The sequence below is a fragment of the Danio rerio genome, chromosome 5, assembly GCF_049306965.1.
Source record: "Danio rerio strain Tuebingen ecotype United States chromosome 5, GRCz12tu, whole genome shotgun sequence".
NCBI classification, from domain to species: domain Eukaryota; kingdom Metazoa; phylum Chordata; class Actinopteri; order Cypriniformes; family Danionidae; genus Danio; species Danio rerio.
In genome coordinates this window covers 22,885,747-22,903,102 of record NC_133180.1, presented here as the reverse complement: position 1 = coordinate 22,903,102, position 17,356 = coordinate 22,885,747, and the positions used below count along the sequence as shown (strand labels likewise).

The 17,356-nt window shown below is 36.4% G+C and overlaps 2 protein-coding genes across 6 annotated transcripts in view; both read right to left on the bottom strand.

Moving 5' to 3' along the window:
* Nucleotides 1-5,549, bottom strand: part of fdx1b (ferredoxin 1b) — a 39,379-nt gene extending 33,830 nt beyond the window's left edge. For 2 of the 4 annotated variants that reach the window (XM_073950635.1, XM_073950636.1), the window contains exon 1: nucleotides 5,285-5,549. The gene's annotated coding sequence lies outside the window, so the exon portion shown is untranslated. 4 annotated transcript variants of the gene reach the window in all.
* A 2,904-nt stretch (nucleotides 5,550-8,453) lies between these two features.
* Nucleotides 8,454-17,356, bottom strand: part of msna (moesin a) — a 42,859-nt gene continuing 33,956 nt past the window's right edge. Inside the window, exons 11-14 of one of the 2 annotated variants that reach the window (XM_009301281.5) lie at nucleotides 14,485-14,645; nucleotides 14,176-14,268; nucleotides 11,790-12,020; nucleotides 8,454-10,293 (exon numbers count right to left, since the gene is read on the bottom strand). In XM_009301281.5, the coding sequence (XP_009299556.1) occupies nucleotides 10,129-10,293; nucleotides 11,790-12,020; nucleotides 14,176-14,268; nucleotides 14,485-14,645 (650 nt within the window). In that variant the 3' untranslated portion in view covers nucleotides 8,454-10,128. 2 annotated transcript variants of the gene reach the window in all.

Here is a 17,356-nt window from a genome sequence, read left to right as displayed (position 1 = left end):
GACAAGTGGAACACACCAAACCAACTAGCCAGACTGATGCTGACCGACGGCCTAACAAAGACCAATGGTCAACCATCAGCTTGGTGTTGCCCTGCCCTAACAAGAATTGCTTTGAAATAATACAGGTTTTAAGAGATGTAACTTTTTAATGTTGTGTTAAATAATTACTGGGCTTTCATTATTTAGAAAAAAATACCTGCTTAATATGTTGCAGGTACATGCCTATGTCCTCCTGGGAAATTCACACTTCTGAGATGACAAGTCTTAAAGGTACTGTTTGTTTTATAGATGTTACTAATGTTGTAAAAATGTCCATATTTAGATAATTATTGAAACTGGAATAATTAAAATGATACAATATTGCTTTTGGTTAGTACTAAAACCGGCTTTGCTCTCTCTTCTAAAGCAGCAGCAGCTGACATGCGCTGCACGAGCAAGCACTAGCGCACTACACTACACAGCCCCCTCAGTACCCAGTGGCAAGAGCTAAACCCCCCAACAAGCTTTGATTCAGGTTTTTCGGTTTGTGAATAAACTAACAAATAAACAAGGAAGGACACAACACAAACAGTCCAATATGCAAGCATTGCTATAGAGCAATGCCAAGTAAATGCACTATTACAAGCAATTTAGCAAAACACTTAAATGACCAACATGCAGAGTTGTATAAACAGGTTCCAGAGGTTGATAACTGCTTCCTTTTTAATGTCAACAATGCATTAAATAAGTGCTGCCAATATGCATGTTAACCCTTTTTTAGAACCTGTTATTTTTAAACTCATTCAAGTTTATATAGGTACACTAACATAATCTCCCTCAGTGTTATTGGAGTTCAGTAGCACAGCATGCAGTACACTACTACTGACAAACACCCCCGTATATAAAGTATACAAACTGGCCTACAGCTGTAGTGTGTTGTGGGTTGCATATTTGAAAAGACAGTGAGACACGCTGCATTTATTTATTTTTTTATGTAAGATATATATATAAAACACAGGTAGCACATTGGCTCAATGGGTAGCACTTTCACCTCACAGCAAGAAAGTCACTGATTCAAGTCCCCGCTGTGTAAGTTGGCATTTCTGTGTGGAGTTTGCATGTTCTCAACGTGTTCACTTGGGTTTCCACCGGATTCTCTGGTTTCTCCAACAGTCCAAAGACATGCGCTATAGGTGAATTGAATAAACTAAATTGTCTGTAGTGTATGTGTGTGAACGAGTGTGTATGGGTGTTTACCAGTAATGGGTTGCTGCTGGAAGGGAATCCGCTGTGTAAAAAATGTGCTGGATAAGTCTGTGGTGACCCCAGATTCATAAAGGGACTAAGCCGAAAAGAAAATAAATAAATGAAAATATAACGCAGCACAACAAAATTATATTGATTAAATGGCTAAACTATTATGCTGCGAGTAGGGATGTAACGGTATCAGAATTTCACGGTACGGTAATACCTCGGTATGAATGTCACGGTACGGTATTTATTGAATCATTTACAGGAAAAAACAAAACTTATGAAAATACTCCAAAAAAGTGCCAAAAGTGTCAATGACATACAAATTAGCCATCTATCTGTAAGCTTTGAAACAGGAACTTCAATTTTAATAACAAAAAATTATTAAACCATGTAAAAAAATAAAGTTTCAATTTAGTATTGTTGAAAACTCATCACATTCAACATTTAATCACACTCAGCCCATCTACCCAGATGAGAGCTCTGCTAGTCGGACTTCTCATCAAGCATCTCCCGCTGGATCTAATCTCACTATATTTATTAAACGGGATATTTCATTTATCTTGTTGTCTTTATCTAACGACATATTCCCTGACTTTGGGCATTGGAATCTATTACTTGTTCTCAGGTAACGTGTTTTGGCTGAGCGCAAAGATAAGTTAATAATTAATGTAAGCACGTACATTCTGTATATTGACTGATCGCCTTTATTTCCTATAATGTATAAACTTATTGTATGTTATACTTTTAAAATGGCCATTATCGATTCTTAAAACTGATACTCAGCAAAAGAGTGGCTGTGTTTCGTATTTTCACTGAAATTGAAAGGAGGCAGTTGTTATCGGCTCCGTTTTGTTATAAATATCCACACAGTGAAGATGACGCTCATCTTATGCAGCACGACGCCTCAACATGTCTGCTGTCTAAGTTGCTAATATTAAAATGAAAATAGGCAGTTCCTTAAATCATGTTTACATTTTATTGTTGAGAAAGTGAAACAACGCAGCCAGGGTGATGTGAATGAAGTTATAAAGTACACTGTTCCCTTTGAAGATTTACCCGTGTCCTCGGTATAATCTGCTTTTCCATATCAAACTGAGAAGAAGAGACTGCAGCCTTGATCAAACTTGCGAAGTCTGAACTTACACGGAGATAATGCAGGACTGAACTGTGCGTGTAAAGCAGGTCGCACACCAGAAGCGACGCTCGGCGGCGCGCCGCGCAGCGCCATGTATTTTAGAATTCTAAACATAGGTTTCTATCAGGATACACACACCGGCGCCGCAAGTCGGCGGTTGTCGGCGGCGCCCGGCGACGGCTCAGGACGCAGTTCATTTTTCAGCCGCGCCACAGAGCGCCATCTGATTAGTTTCATGTTAAATATCATTCGAATGTGCGCGTCTGGTGTGCGATACTTTAATCTGTCATGTACGCGCCGTGACGCGGCGCCGAGCGGCGCTTCTGGTGTGCGACCTGCTTAGAGTTTTCCAGCTCTTTTCATCCCCGCTTCTAGCAGCACACTCCATTTCCGCATTACTGGATCTGTAGCGACAACAGACCGCAAGGGATGATGGTCAAGCATGGGCTGATGGTAATTGTAGTTTTCGCTACCTCCCGTTCGCTTCATTCGCCTGAGCAAATTTTCTCAGAAGACCTATAGTTTTACCGAGTCATGCGACTTCGGTAATATCGAAAAAAATTAATATTGCGGTATGACGGTATTTACAATATCGTTACATCCCAAGCTGCGAGTAAAGCTGAAATAGGCTAAGCATGTTTTTTATATAATGAATAAATAAATAAATAAATAAATAAATAAATATGAACTAGCTACCTTTTGGAGTTTTTTTCCTTATGGTATACTTTTTTCTTAAACTAAAAAGGCAATCAATTGTATTTTGATTTTAGGCTTTAGATTTATTCGAAATTGAATAGCCTATTAGGCTACAACTTGTACATAACATTGGCTCTGCTTTTATTTTTTTTCTAGATCTCCTTAACTTAGTATTATTGGCTAAAAGACATACTGTTAAGTTGAGTGCTGTATTTTGACAGATTTCACAAAGGCTTCAGCTATTCTACCTGTCGGCTGTTCAAGCTCAGTTTGACCACTTGACACTTTGTGTGGCGTCTGCGCTTCAATGACTGGATGACAGCGAGAGCGAGATGAGGTGAGATCTCATTTGATGTATGACCGCGTGTCACAGCAGAGGCCTTTCAAAATATCCAAATTTTGAATATTGGCCCATCGGAATCGACTTTTCATTTGGTTGAAAGCCGAAATATTGCCTGACAGATGACATCACTTTCAGTTTTGCAAGAGAGCAGGGCTTCAGGGTTAAAACAATGGACAAAAACATTCAGAGCACAATAATGAAAGTATTAAACTTTGGGGGATTGGAGTAGGGATCTTACTAGTATTGAAAATAGTATAGTATATCGGTTTTCTTCTTGGTATCATATCTACATTAGAAATTACAGTATCAACAATAGACGTTACTATGTTAGTTTTAAAGATATCAATAATCTAGAGTACTCCAAAACAGTGGCAAATCAGCTTATCAACTAAACTGACAGTTTATCACTTTCACCTAAATGAATGATTGATTTTTTTGACATCACCTCATAAATCAGTTTCTCATCAAATCTTCTGACCAATCAAATGCTCTATAGCAGGGGTGGCCAACCCTGTTCCTGGAGATCTACCTTCCAGCTGATTTCAGTTGCAACCCACATCAAACACACCTGCCTGTAATGATCAAGTGCTGTTTAGGTCCTAGTTGATTGGTTCAGGTGTGTTTGGTCAGGGTAGGAGCTGAACTATGCAGGGAGGTAGATCTCCAGGAACAGGGTTGAGCACCCCTGCTCTATCCGCTTTATAAGTGTGACATCACGCGAAGCGGCTTCCGGGTCCAAGCGCTCTATTCAACTGAATGGGGAGACTCATGAAATGGTAATAATAAACGTTTACAAAGCGAAGAAATACTTTCGAAAATCACGATCGCAATATATATGTCCATGCCTAATATCCGATGGCCAGAAAGTGATTCATTTTATTATAAATTGTAAAATTTTTGGTATTTGTTATGCAGCAAACCCAGATATTGTTGTGTACAATATGACTTTATATAAATTTAACTTTAATGTGTGATAGGAATCAAACCTGATCATAAACGAATGATTTCTCCTCTCAAATGAATGGCGGCTTGGACCCGGAAACAATATTACCTACATCACCACCTTCAAGCGGAAAGTATCTGACAAGTCATGCACCTTTAAGATGCTTCTCATTTGGTTTCAATTTGATAGGGTGGATCTCAACAGCTTTTACATGCAAAGATGTGATAAAACAAACTGATATTGGCTGTTTTTAAATGGTGGATGCTACTATACTATACACTCTGTCCTGTTAACATGTTTAAGTTGATGTCAAATTTAAAAACAAAATGCACATGATGGGACCTTTAATTTTGACATCAGTGGGATTTAAGTCAGCTCTCATTGGCACAAGATACCTTCTTTTGTTAAATTACAAGTAAACTCCTCATGGCTTGTTACCTCTGTTTATAGAAAATGAAGAGTGAATAATTTGCAGCTGGTGTTTCACTTTTTTTATACTTTTCTAAATAATTTACTAAGCCATTTTAAACTAACCATATAAAAAAATCATTAATGGTTATTTTTCAATCACGTCACATAAAAAAGTCTGACAAGTAACCGACTCTGAGGCCATCGGATACTCCATTTTTCACACGTGCCAACCAGAAAGTTTCTTTCACTAACGTTATTATACTATATAATAATGACGTGTAAAATGGGAAATACTCATGCAGCCACAAAGTGCTTCGGTGTAATTCAGCTCCATTATACTGTAATGTCACGTTTTCTTTGGTTAACTCTCAGTATTTATTGACAGTAACATTCGAGATCAGAGTTAATGTTTTAGGCGGCAGGTCTCCAAGGCTGTCTTTAGATTCATGTCACGTACATGTCATGTTTACTTGAGCTCATACATATTCATTTTCGTGTTTTGCATGTTTAAACATTCACCTACCTTAAATTATTGTTCAAGCAAATCGGGAAAACCGGCCTGCTGTTTTGGTTTCATGAACACATCCAGAGGTTTATTTTAATAACTTAAATAGTATCCATTTAAACAGGTGGAGTGCATTAAACTATCGCCCTCTGCTGTTTGGTGAAGACGAATTTGCTGAGTGTCTGTGTGAGGCATATGCATAGTATTGCAAGTGAGGACGCTAACGTTAGGTTATTTTTGTAATGCCGGGCATAAAACGTTCCTGTTCACTGAATATTCTTGTACAAGTGCCTTTACTTCTGATCTTTAAGTAACCGCATGCGCATCCAAGAGACTGGAGCTACGGTCCAATTTGGCGCCTGAGTTTGACGTGTTGCCAAGGCGGAGTTTTTGAAATAGGACAGGTCATGGGACAAGTTTATTCTACATGGAAACAAATCCAATTTTTCAGAGTTAAATAAAAATATTTGGTCAGTAATAGATATCATGGATGGCAGGGGCAATGTTATAATACTTTCACTTCAAGACACGGATTTGCTTGTCATCCAAAGCAGTTTTAGGTATATTAAATGTTAATGAAAAGTTTCTTATATTATTCGAAAATTACTCCAATCCTTCCCTTATTATATACTGGTGAGTTTGAAATAGATAATAAACTTTGCACTAATAAACATATAAGACAAATTATTATCCAGTCTTGCTTCCCTAGTCAAGTATTAAGAAATAAATTATTTCATTAATTGAATAAAAATACTGTTAAGCATTTTAAAACAACATATCGTAAATTTTCAATTCTCCCCAAGGCAAAAGAAATACCATTTAAAATATTAAATGATATATACTCTTCTAATAGTTTTTACACTTAAAATGTGAATTTGAAAATTCACTATGCCATTTTTGTAAACACTTAACTGAAGATACAGAACACATATTTTTTACTTTCAGCTCTGCTCATTGGTTTTGACAACAGTGCAAGGTTGATAACAAAGGTGGTTGCTAAATGTTTGACTTTCACACTACGAAATGCTCTATGTGGAATTGCTAAAGATGGCTCTGTTTTGCATGATTTGATAAATATTATCATTGTATTAGCCGAATATTTTATTCATGAATGCAGATGTTTCAAAACACTGGTTTTTATAAAAGAACTTCAAATATTTGCAGATAAACAAAAATATTTGCTAAAACAAAAACAAAAAATACCTTTAAAAATAATTCATTCATTTTCTTTTCGGCTTAGTCTCTTTATCAATCTGGGGTCGACACAGTGAAACAAACCGCCAACTTATCCAGCATGTTTTACACAGCGGATGCCCTTCCAGCTGCAACCCATCACTGGGAAACATCCGAACACACTCATTCACACACATACACTATGGACAATTTAGCCTACCCAATTTACCTATACCACGTCTTTGGACTTGTGAGAAACCGGAGCACCTGGAGAAAACCCACGCAAACACGGGGAGAACATGCAAACTCCACACAGAAAGGCCAACTGACTAGGCTCAAACCAGCGACCTTCTTGCTGTGAGGTAAACGTGTTACCCACTGCGCCACCCTGCAGCCTGCCTTAAAAATGTTTCATTTATTTGTATCATATAACTTGCTATAGCCAATATCGGTTTTATAATTTTCTTTTTTGTTTATTTTTTTCTCTCTTAGTTTTAATTTTAGTTTGGATGATTTTTGTATTTTACACTTTTTGTATTTTTTTATATTATTTTGTGTTGAGCCTTCCATGTTTGATACATAATTTGTAAAGTTGAATGTCATTTTGTTGTATTTGGATTTTGTGATAAATAAATAAATAAATAAACAGGACAGGTCTTGGGGTAAACATTACTACAGTATATAATCGTATGATTTTCTCATGACTTTGGGGGGATGTTTAGACGAGTTTCTGCTGTTATCTGAATAATAATAAAATGTAATGGCAAATGTGTAATATCTTTTGATAAGTCAAAATAACAGACGGTGCTGTGCCACAGTGGGTAGCATTGTCGCCTCACAGCAAGAAGGTCTATGGTTCGAGCCTCAGCTGGGTCAGTAAGCATTTCTGTGTGAAGTTTGCATGTTCTCCCCATGTTGGCGTGGGTTTCCTTTGGGTGCTCTGCTTTCTCCAACAGTCCAAAGGCATACACTATAGGTGAACTGGGTAAGCTAAATTGTCTAGTGGGAATGAGAGTGTATGGGTGTTTCCCAGTAATGGGTTGCAGCAGGGAGGGCATCCGTTGCATAAAACATATACTAGATAAGTTGGCGGTTCATTCCGCTGTGGCGACTCCTGATTTAAAAAAGAGACTAAGTCAAAAAGAAAATGAATGAATGAAGTCTGAATAACATGACAGAATTCATTCAGTTTGGGATTTGGAGTTTAACTGAGTCCCAGCAAACCTCCAATAAATTGTATATAGCTAAACTGTGTATGCTATGTTTATACATATTAGCAGGGGCAAGTCTAGTGGTTTGAGGGGATTAAGCAATTCCACAGGACCTAGACCCTGTTTATTTTATATTATCTTTAAAATGTATTTTTTTTTTTGTCCGTCTTTTTCTAAGAACCCCTATTTTCTACATTATCCTATCACAATATCTACATTTTAAATGATTTGTTTCAATGTGAAATGAAAACGAATTCACAGCAAAATAAACTACTTTGTTTTTAAAACTAAACACTCAACTGCTGCTGATGCAGAGGCTTTACCGGCATGTACCGTTGATCCATAATTGGAGGTGGGTACACACTCACACGCATGTAATAATTACATTAACATTTCATTTCTTGGACTTGCATCATAAAACACAGGATAGTAAACTATGGTTTATATAATTCATAGAAACATCTTAAGTGGCTGCTTACCTTGCTTATTTGTAAAGTCCACCACAGCATAGCACTCGTAAACAAGCCACCAAAACAATAATACCAGGAGGGACACAGTGTGAAATTATCAATACGTCTACTTTATATGGTTATACCTTTTCTAAATATTAGCCTAGATACAGAGCTGTACTGGCAGATTTATTATTAGTAATGCAGTGATCCGTGTTATACAGCCATTGTTTCAGTCATTACGTGCAAGGATGTGTTAGTTTGCTTATTTAGCTCATTAGTGACATATCACAAATCAATTTGCATCTCTATAGGGGCAGAAGAATGCTGCAAGAACAACAGTAGCCAATGCACTGATGTTTTTGATTATTTTATTGACAGTTGCAATGGGGGGGGAAAAATAAAGCAGCAATCTTTTCTGATTGGTTAACAAAAAACCCACCTGCAGCCTTTGGACAAGAAACTGCCCAGTTAACAAGAACGCTCTATGTGATAAAACAAGCTTCATATTTTAAGATCAGGATCTGACTGAAGAATTCTTCCAAAGCAGCTTGGAAACATGTCATATTGCTTCTTTGCAGCATATTGCCACAGGAATAAAAAATAAAATGGATATAGATCATAAAAACAACAACTAAGGCACTGCCTACGAGTGCAGGGCTATTCAAAAGTGTGTACACTCTGGGTAAATACTGCTCAGAAGAAAAGGGAGAAATGTAACCCCAGATGATGTTGTTTAACTCTCATTCTATTTAAGGATTCTTCAAAATAATACTGAGAAAAATGTTCAAATGTCTCAAAAAAACAACAAAACAGTCTCTTCTTTAAAAAAAACAGCTTAAAATAAGAATAGGATTAAAACTACACTAAAAATACAGTTTGATATTTTCTCTTCTTTTTTCCTTCAGTGAAAAGGCACAAACAGGGAGCAGCCACCAACCTGCAGATTGGAGAAACTATAACTAAAGGAATTATCAACAGATCTCTCACTCTCTCACACACATTCACACACACACAGCTCTAATGGGGAGTGGTTGAAGAGGAGCAGGTAACCATGATCTTAGGCATGTGTGTTAATCTATACTGTAATTGTTTTATTAGAAAGGCACATCGATACAATGTTAAACAATAGCTAGGCTATTACACCATCACAACGGCACTGAAGTATCATAATTCAGCTATACCCTTTTGAAATACAGTCTTGGCACACTGACGTGTCTCTGGAGCGCTTTTATGGAGTCAGTGTAAAGTCATGTATAATTGCAAAATAAAAGAAAGTTTTGTAAACAAAAAATTACGAATTGATCAAAAATTTAATGAAAATCTCCAAAAATCGCGAAACGAAAAATGTATTAAAAAAATTAGTTACTTTTTTTTATATTGGAAATATTTTTTTTTTTTTTTTTTGCACAGTTTGTTTTTTTGCAGTTCGTTTTTGTTGACAAATTTCATTTTTATTTTTCAAAACTTTTCCCTTGCAAAATTTTCCCCTTGCAGTTCTTTATTTTGTTAGATAATTTTTTTTTTCAAAAAAAATTTTTTGCTTCATGATTTTTGGGGATTTGCAGATTTGCATTTATTCAATTTTTGTTTTAGCTCAATACTTAATTTTTTGTTTGCAAACTTTTAATTTGCAAGTATTTATGGCACTAGATTGACTCCATAGGCTTTCTATCTTAATACTGGAATGTTTTATTCTTTTACTTCAATTCCTACAGGATTTCCAGTTTTACTGAAGTTAAAACCCTTTAATTCGGTTAAATCAGTAAACCGTTAATGTTTTCCATATTTAAAAAAAATGTAACACCTAGATCAAAACACAAATCCAACAAAAGAAAAAAACTCCCTTATCATAATGAAGTAACCCAAACAACACTCATCAATTAAAGGGATTTTTGAATTGTGCAGCATTATTTCTATTTTTGGCTTTATTTTCTGTTGAAGGGGTGCATTGTGGGTACTGTAGTTCCTCTGCAGGCATGATGCAAAAAGCAGGCTGTAGCTCCCCCTGCTGGCTGACGCTGGTACATTACATGCACTCAAACTCGTCGATTCGCTGTTTGGTGTTTCCGGAGCGGATCTGGCGAAGCGTCTTGTATTTGTCACGTCCTGCTCGTACATTCTCTGCATGAATGATGTCATTCTGGGTCTTCTTGGTCTCATCACGAGCATTAGCAAGCTCAGAAGTAAGAGCCTGTAGTGAGTAAAAAAAAAAGATATTCACTTTTTTGCAGCGGTGGAAAGAGACCTGAAAATTATACTCAATTAAAATTATTATTACTTGCCCGAAAATGTTGTGCGAGTAAAAGTATCGGTTGTAAATGTACTCTAAGCATGAGTAAAAAGTAGCTCTTTTAAATGTAATCAAGAGTCGTGAGCAGTGAGTATTATGCCTGTTTCACACTGCAAGCAGAGTGTGAGAAGCGCACAGGCGTTTGCCTTTTACACCGACTCCGTCTGTAGCATGCAGCTCATTGGCACCTGCTGTGCAGATCCACCAAACTCTGTCTATTCCATCTAGTTAACCATCTATCTACAAATAATCTTTTTTTCACTTTTCATCTGCACAAAGGCCAGCAGCAACTTCCTTCTATGAGGTTTCCTTAACCTGCAAGTCTTTGTTTTACAAATTATACAGATCCTAAAGAACTGTTTGCGACTCACGCTCTATGAGGAGCGTCATTCATGTCTTATTAGGTGCAGAAGACAATCGCCTCTGATATCATGTCGTTTGGTTTTTGATTGTCAGCATGATGTAGGCCTATAGATAAAATTTATACAATATGGTTATAATGATATTTATACATAATCAAACTAGTGTGCAATTTGGTTTTGTAGTTCTGGTCGGAATAAATATTTGTTACGGTTTTTAATAGTTTAAGTTAATTTGATTGAATATATAAAAATCAGTGGATATTATTGATGCATTTATTGCACAGCAAAAATAGACCCAGGGCGAAACTATTGCGGCACTGCTGCTTCAGTGATGCTCACGCCTCACGCTGACATGCTGCTTCTGCGTGCAGTACGAAAGCTCTAATCTGTTAACATGGATGCTGAAAAAACACGAGCCGGTTGCGCTCTGCTCACGCTTGCGGTGTGAAACAGGCTTTACACTGTGAAATGATGCATTTACAAGCAGTTTGAGCATGTGTGTGAAAACGTAACATTCTGTAGTTCATTAAGTTATTGTTTAAGGCTATTTGACGATTTCCTTTACTACACAGTGATTCCGTGTGAAGATTTTGGACATCTTTTTGGACACTTTCCAAACTTGTCTTGAAATTGTTCATTATTAAGATGTAAATTATTATATTTTGTTTGGACTGGAATCGCAGGACTTTTTTTTGTTTTTAAGCTAATCCCCATAAACAAGAAAAAAAAGTAGTGACTGCAGGTTGAAGGAAAATAGTGGAGTAAACGTACCGATATAGCATTAAAAATGTACTCAAGGGAAAGTAAAAGTATAACATTTATAAAACTACTTCGTAAATTATGATTCCGTAGAAAACCTACTCAATTACAGTAATTTGAGTTATTGTAAGTTGTTACTTTACACCACTGTTATTTTTGCTTTTATTGCATGGCAACCATTGCTGTCCACTGTATTGAAAAAGAGCAGCTTGAACATTCTAAAAAGGAATGCTTAATCCAACATAAATGTGTTGCATGCTCTAAAGTAACTCTCACCAGCAGATGCTTCTGCACTCGTTCGTTCTTCTCGGCTTCCGTCATGCGCTCCTCCTCGCTCCTGTCCTTATAGGCAGCTGCAGAGGTCAGTTCTGCAGAGGCTTCTGCGCTGCTCTCGTCACCCTCATCGTTGTCATTTTCTCCATGCACTGGCTCTGTGACATGGGATGACATGACTTTGTTCTTCAGCTCCTCTTTAGTCTTCTCCAGGTCCTCTTGCACCATAGTGGCCTGGAAGAGACACAAAGCATTATATCAGAAATTCATACTATGATAATTAAAGAGAAAACTGAAGTCATTGCATTTGGGAACAGAGAACCAAGGTACGTATTTACCTTGAGAACCTCATCTAAGGGTCAAACAACAAAAAATAAGGTTAAGAATCTTGGTGTTATTTGGAGTTAGATATGGGTTTCAGTAGCCATGTCAAAGCAGTAAGTTAATGAGCAAACTATCATCTCAAAAACGTTGCAAACATTCGATGCTTTGTTTCCAGTGAGGACTTAGAGAAACTTGTTCATGCTTTTATCACTAGCAGGGTGAACTGAAGACAGTTGCAGCTCATCCAGAATGCTGCAGCCAGGATTCTGACCAGAAGCAGAAAATCCAAGCACATCACACCTGTTCCCAGTTCTTTACACTGGCTCCCAATTACTTTCAGAATAGCTTTTAAAGTACTTTAACTTGTCTATAAATCCCTAAACGGCCTAGGACCTCAAAACATTATAGATATGCTCACTGAATACAAACCTAACACATCACTCAGATCTTTAGGATCAAATGCATAAGAGATTCCAAGGAGTTCAGTCAAAGTAGGGTGAATCTGCCTTCAGCTACTCAACCCCCCGCAGCTGGAATCAGCTTCCAGAAATGATCAGATGTGCTCCAATATTAGGCATGTTCACATCGAGACTGAAAACACATCCGTATAGCTGTGCCTTTACTGAATGAGCACTGTGCTACGTCTCGTCCAACAGATCTAACTATTATGTCTTTCTTTTCCATTTTTTAATGTTGTAAAATGTTTTAACACATTTTAATCTGTTTAAAAACACTTTTATTATTTTTTATTTTTCTATACTTGTCTCTTTTATTCAGGTTTATGTAAAGCACTTTGAATTGCCACTAGTTATGAAATGTGCTATATTAATAAACTTGCCTTGCCTAATCGTTTGGATTACTTCATGTAAATTACTTCAGTCTGCATCAGTGAATAAATTCAAAAACCTCATTAAACAAATTTGGTGCTGGAGTAACATTTCTAATATTCATTATTAGGAATCACTAATATAATTATTAAACAACTGTTATAATAATATAATTATTAAACAACTCCCTAATATTTTTTTGTGGAAAAAATGGTAAAGCTTGTCAAGACTTATTGATGAATAAACAATTACAGCATTCATTTGAAAAGTAAATATTTTGTAAGATTATAAATGTCCGATTAATTTAATCTGTATTTTTAAAAATGTTCCAAACAGTTGTTTTGGCCACACCTGATGTTTTTTCTATCTCTCTAATGAGTTTGTTTGTTTGTTTGTTTGTTCAGCCTAATGACGGCTTGCTTGACTGACAGTGACAGCTGACTGTGACAGCTTTTTGGATCTCATCTTGAGAGTTGACAGTAACAGAATCCAAAAGCAAATAGCACATTTGAAATGAACTGTGGACCTTTTATCTTCTCACTGTAATTGGTAAAACAAGGTAATAACACACACCTGGCCATAAAACAGCTAAGATGCCAATTGTCCCATTACTTTTGGTCCCTTTACAAGTGGGAGTCAAATATGCAAACTGTTGTAATTCCTACACCATTAACCTGATTTGATGAAAATACCCTCAAATTAAAGCTGACAGACTGCAGTTAAAGCACATCTTGATCATTTTAAATCATTTATGCTTGTGTATAGAGCTAAAAAAAAAAAATAATAAATAAATAAATAAATAAATAATAATAATAAAATTATATCATATATGATAAAAATTTGTTATAAAAAAACGAAAATTTATATCAATTAAAAAAAATTATTTATATATATATATATATATATATATATATATATATATATATATATATATATATATATATATATATATATATATATATATATATATATATATATACACATCTCGAATCATTTCTACTTCCATTTGAATAAGCAGGTGGTGATAAAAGCAATAAATCTCATCCCTTCCATTTTTGTCCCAACACCAGCGTCTGTTACAGAGTCACATGTCAAGCTTTTCTGCTGAGCTTTGTGTTTTCTATTTTTGGACATCACACTGGTGAGCCCCGTTTATAATGGTGTGGATGGATCTGACATTAGCTAGCATGTTCTACAGTAAGCTGCTGTGAGGCACCTGTTGACAAGTAACCATTTACCTTTGTCTGCCACTCTAATGCTTCATCCTCTTTCTTCTTTTTGGCATCTTCAAGCAGGGAGATCTTAGAGGTCAACTCTGCCAGTTCAGTTGCCTGTAGACACACACACACACACACACACACACACACACACTCAGAATTGCATGGAAACAGATGTAATTGTGGGTGTCCTGCTGTGGTTGAATGATGGAAACTTCCTAACTGTATTTCGGTTACTGCAGGGGTTGTATTAGTGTTGTTGTAAGGCTGTCATAGTGACTAGAACTGTGCTGCCATGGTAACTATAGCTTGTTTGTCATGTAAACTGACCAGATGCTCCTGGTTCTTCATCTGGCTCTCCGACTGCTGCAGCAGAGCCGATTTGGCCTCTTCTGCCAGACGGCGCTCTCGCTCCAGACGCTCAGCCTCCTCCTGAGCACGTTTACGCTCCTGCTCTAACTCCAGCGCCTTGCGGGTCTGCTCCTCCAGCTCTGCGCGCACACAAATATAACGGATTAACATCAGCGATCATTAAAGGGGTCCTGTTAGATGTAACAAGTCTCGGATGTATTCTGAATATTTCTTCAAAGCTTCAGCTCAAATGCCTCAAGATCATTTAATATATCATGCTGGAAATTAAGCTTTTAATCTGAAGGAAAGGCCTGTTTTTGTATACGTCTCTTTAAATGCAAATGAGCTGCAACTCAAGAGGAGTGTGGCGTGTCATTACAGCTCATGCCTCAGTTACTTCAGCAACAAACAAACACATCTGCATCTGTTACTAAGCCTTGAGTTTAAACTCCTGATGGTTTTCTGAGTCATGAAGCACACCTACATTAGACAGCTTGTCACATGAGTATTAAAATAAATTCTCTTTTAGGTCAGCTGTCAGATATAGTTAAGGCATTTGAGGGAATTCAGAAGCTAACTGTGCTTACTGTTAGCAAATGTGTAGAGGATTCAAAATATTTGAGACCTGTAGATGTTTCTACAGAGACACCTAGTGGTCAAGAAATGTTGTACAAGCAAAACATCAAGTGATTAAGCAGAATGGATAATGTTCCTGGCTGGAATAATGTCACATTGGGTTTAGATTAAGAGTGAAGCAGTTATAGTTACATATAAAACATTTAAAATTTTTGGCTGTTTCTCAATATGCTTGTGTCCTCATGTAACATCATCATCAACTGACAAAGTTCAATTCCAAATCTCAAGACCGCAAGAATGAAGGATGCCTGAAAGTTCCCGGATGTCTTCTTGGTATTGAGGGTGCACAGATGCTGACTTAAGCACTGAACTCGCTCAAGAAGTCCCAGAAGTCATTGCTACTAAATAAAGGAGGTGGCAAGTGCAGCATTTTATATAGATTTATTATTAAATTTAGAGATAACTTATTTATCTCAGGAGTTTCCCTAAATGAAACTGTGAAAGGGTGTTTATTTGCTGAAACTTTTGCTAACATTTTTATGCTTATTTGTAAGTTTTTTGTGCATGTATATTAAAAAAGAAAAAAAAACAAATAAATCCTTGTATGAATGCTGTAATGTTCAAATCATTTTCCATTAAAAACGCGTAAAGCTCATGTGACCAGCAGGAAGAACACAGCATCTCATTTCTCAAAGGATGCGTTCTCTGTTCTCGCAGTCCCCCGAGTTCTTTCGAAGTGACTTGGTAAGACCGGTCTTCACAAGAACACAAGTCCGTTCTCTGTGTTCTTGGAATTGAAAAACAGCCAGTGTGTTTTTTTGACAGCTGAAATAGTGAATGTGTGTGTTATTTTGGTTATGAAAAATTTACTTTAATAAAAGAAAAGGCCACATTGTATGAATTTTTTTTTAAGATTTCGTTTTGGCAGATTTGGCATGAATGAAACTTTGTGAAATGTCCCAATGCTTTGAATTGCCTTAAACCCTGGTCAGATCACACAAATTTTATAGTCGGTTACGATAGTCACAGTGTCAGATTATGTGATTTTTTCTTAATAAAATCTAATCTTGTCGTGGGTATCAAATGTGCCAGAGTGCACATTCCTTTTCTATCAGTCATCCCGTGATGTCTATGACCAGTGTTATTTCCCAAAGCAGTCACAAGCGTTGCTTGTAACAATATTTAACATTATTTCTTATGTAATTACTGATGGTTACTGACAACTAATAACTACATTGTTTAAGCGCATTCCTAACGACATGGACTTGCCATGAGTGAGACAGAAAAAAAAAAAAAAAAAAAATCAAAGCACATCAGCAGCAGCAAGGAAAAATCAGATGCTAAAGACATAATCTTTAAAATAATGACATATTAAAAAATTATCAAATATATAACTGAGGTTTGTGATACAACAATCACAGTGAAGCATTCATTAAATCCCCATATTCCAAAGAGCGAAACAAATCATCCATCCGTATAGTTGAGTAGAGGAGGGGCACAAACAAAAGTATAATTAGTATGTTTTTCTTTTTTAAATGAATTTCGTTTGCTATCATTTTATTCATCCTAATTTTAATGTCTATTTTGTTTGTTAATTATCTATAAAAATGAATATGAATAACTTTTGAGGTGAAGCGCTTCAAAACAAGTCCGCTATATGCACCATAAAACGAATTGTCATGAGATTGTATTGGTTTGTTAAATAAAATAACAATCTAGCCTAAATAAAATTAAAGTGAAATATTCACAGTTTCAGAGAAGCCAATATTAAACAGTTTTCACTATTAATGGCAATTTTAAATAAGCAGGAAATGCTTTTGCAATGTATTCGCAGACAAACGCTGTTGGAAGGATGAGAGAGCTCAGAAACTCATTGTGAGAATGAAGATGTCAGCATTTTGTGTCAGTCTGTCCAATAAAATAGCTTAAAACACTTTAATATTGTAAAGAAAGTAGTTAAAGTTTGCATAACCAATGATTGATCATATCCACCCGTGACCCACCCATAATTAAAGATGCAGCCTGTTTTTTGATTACCTGACCAGCATTAACAGCAGCACTCGCTGACTTAACCGAGAAATTATGCGATTCTATTGCACAGTATCTATTGCACGGAACTTGAAAATAAGAAAAATGTAAACATGCTGAACTTTCTGCGATGGTATTGTGAGCAACACAGGCATGGTATCAGTTGTCATGAACTATGCCAGATTACGGGAGAAGAAACGATTGATTCTTGTGTCATGACGTTCATTTGTCATTTAGGAATTCCTAC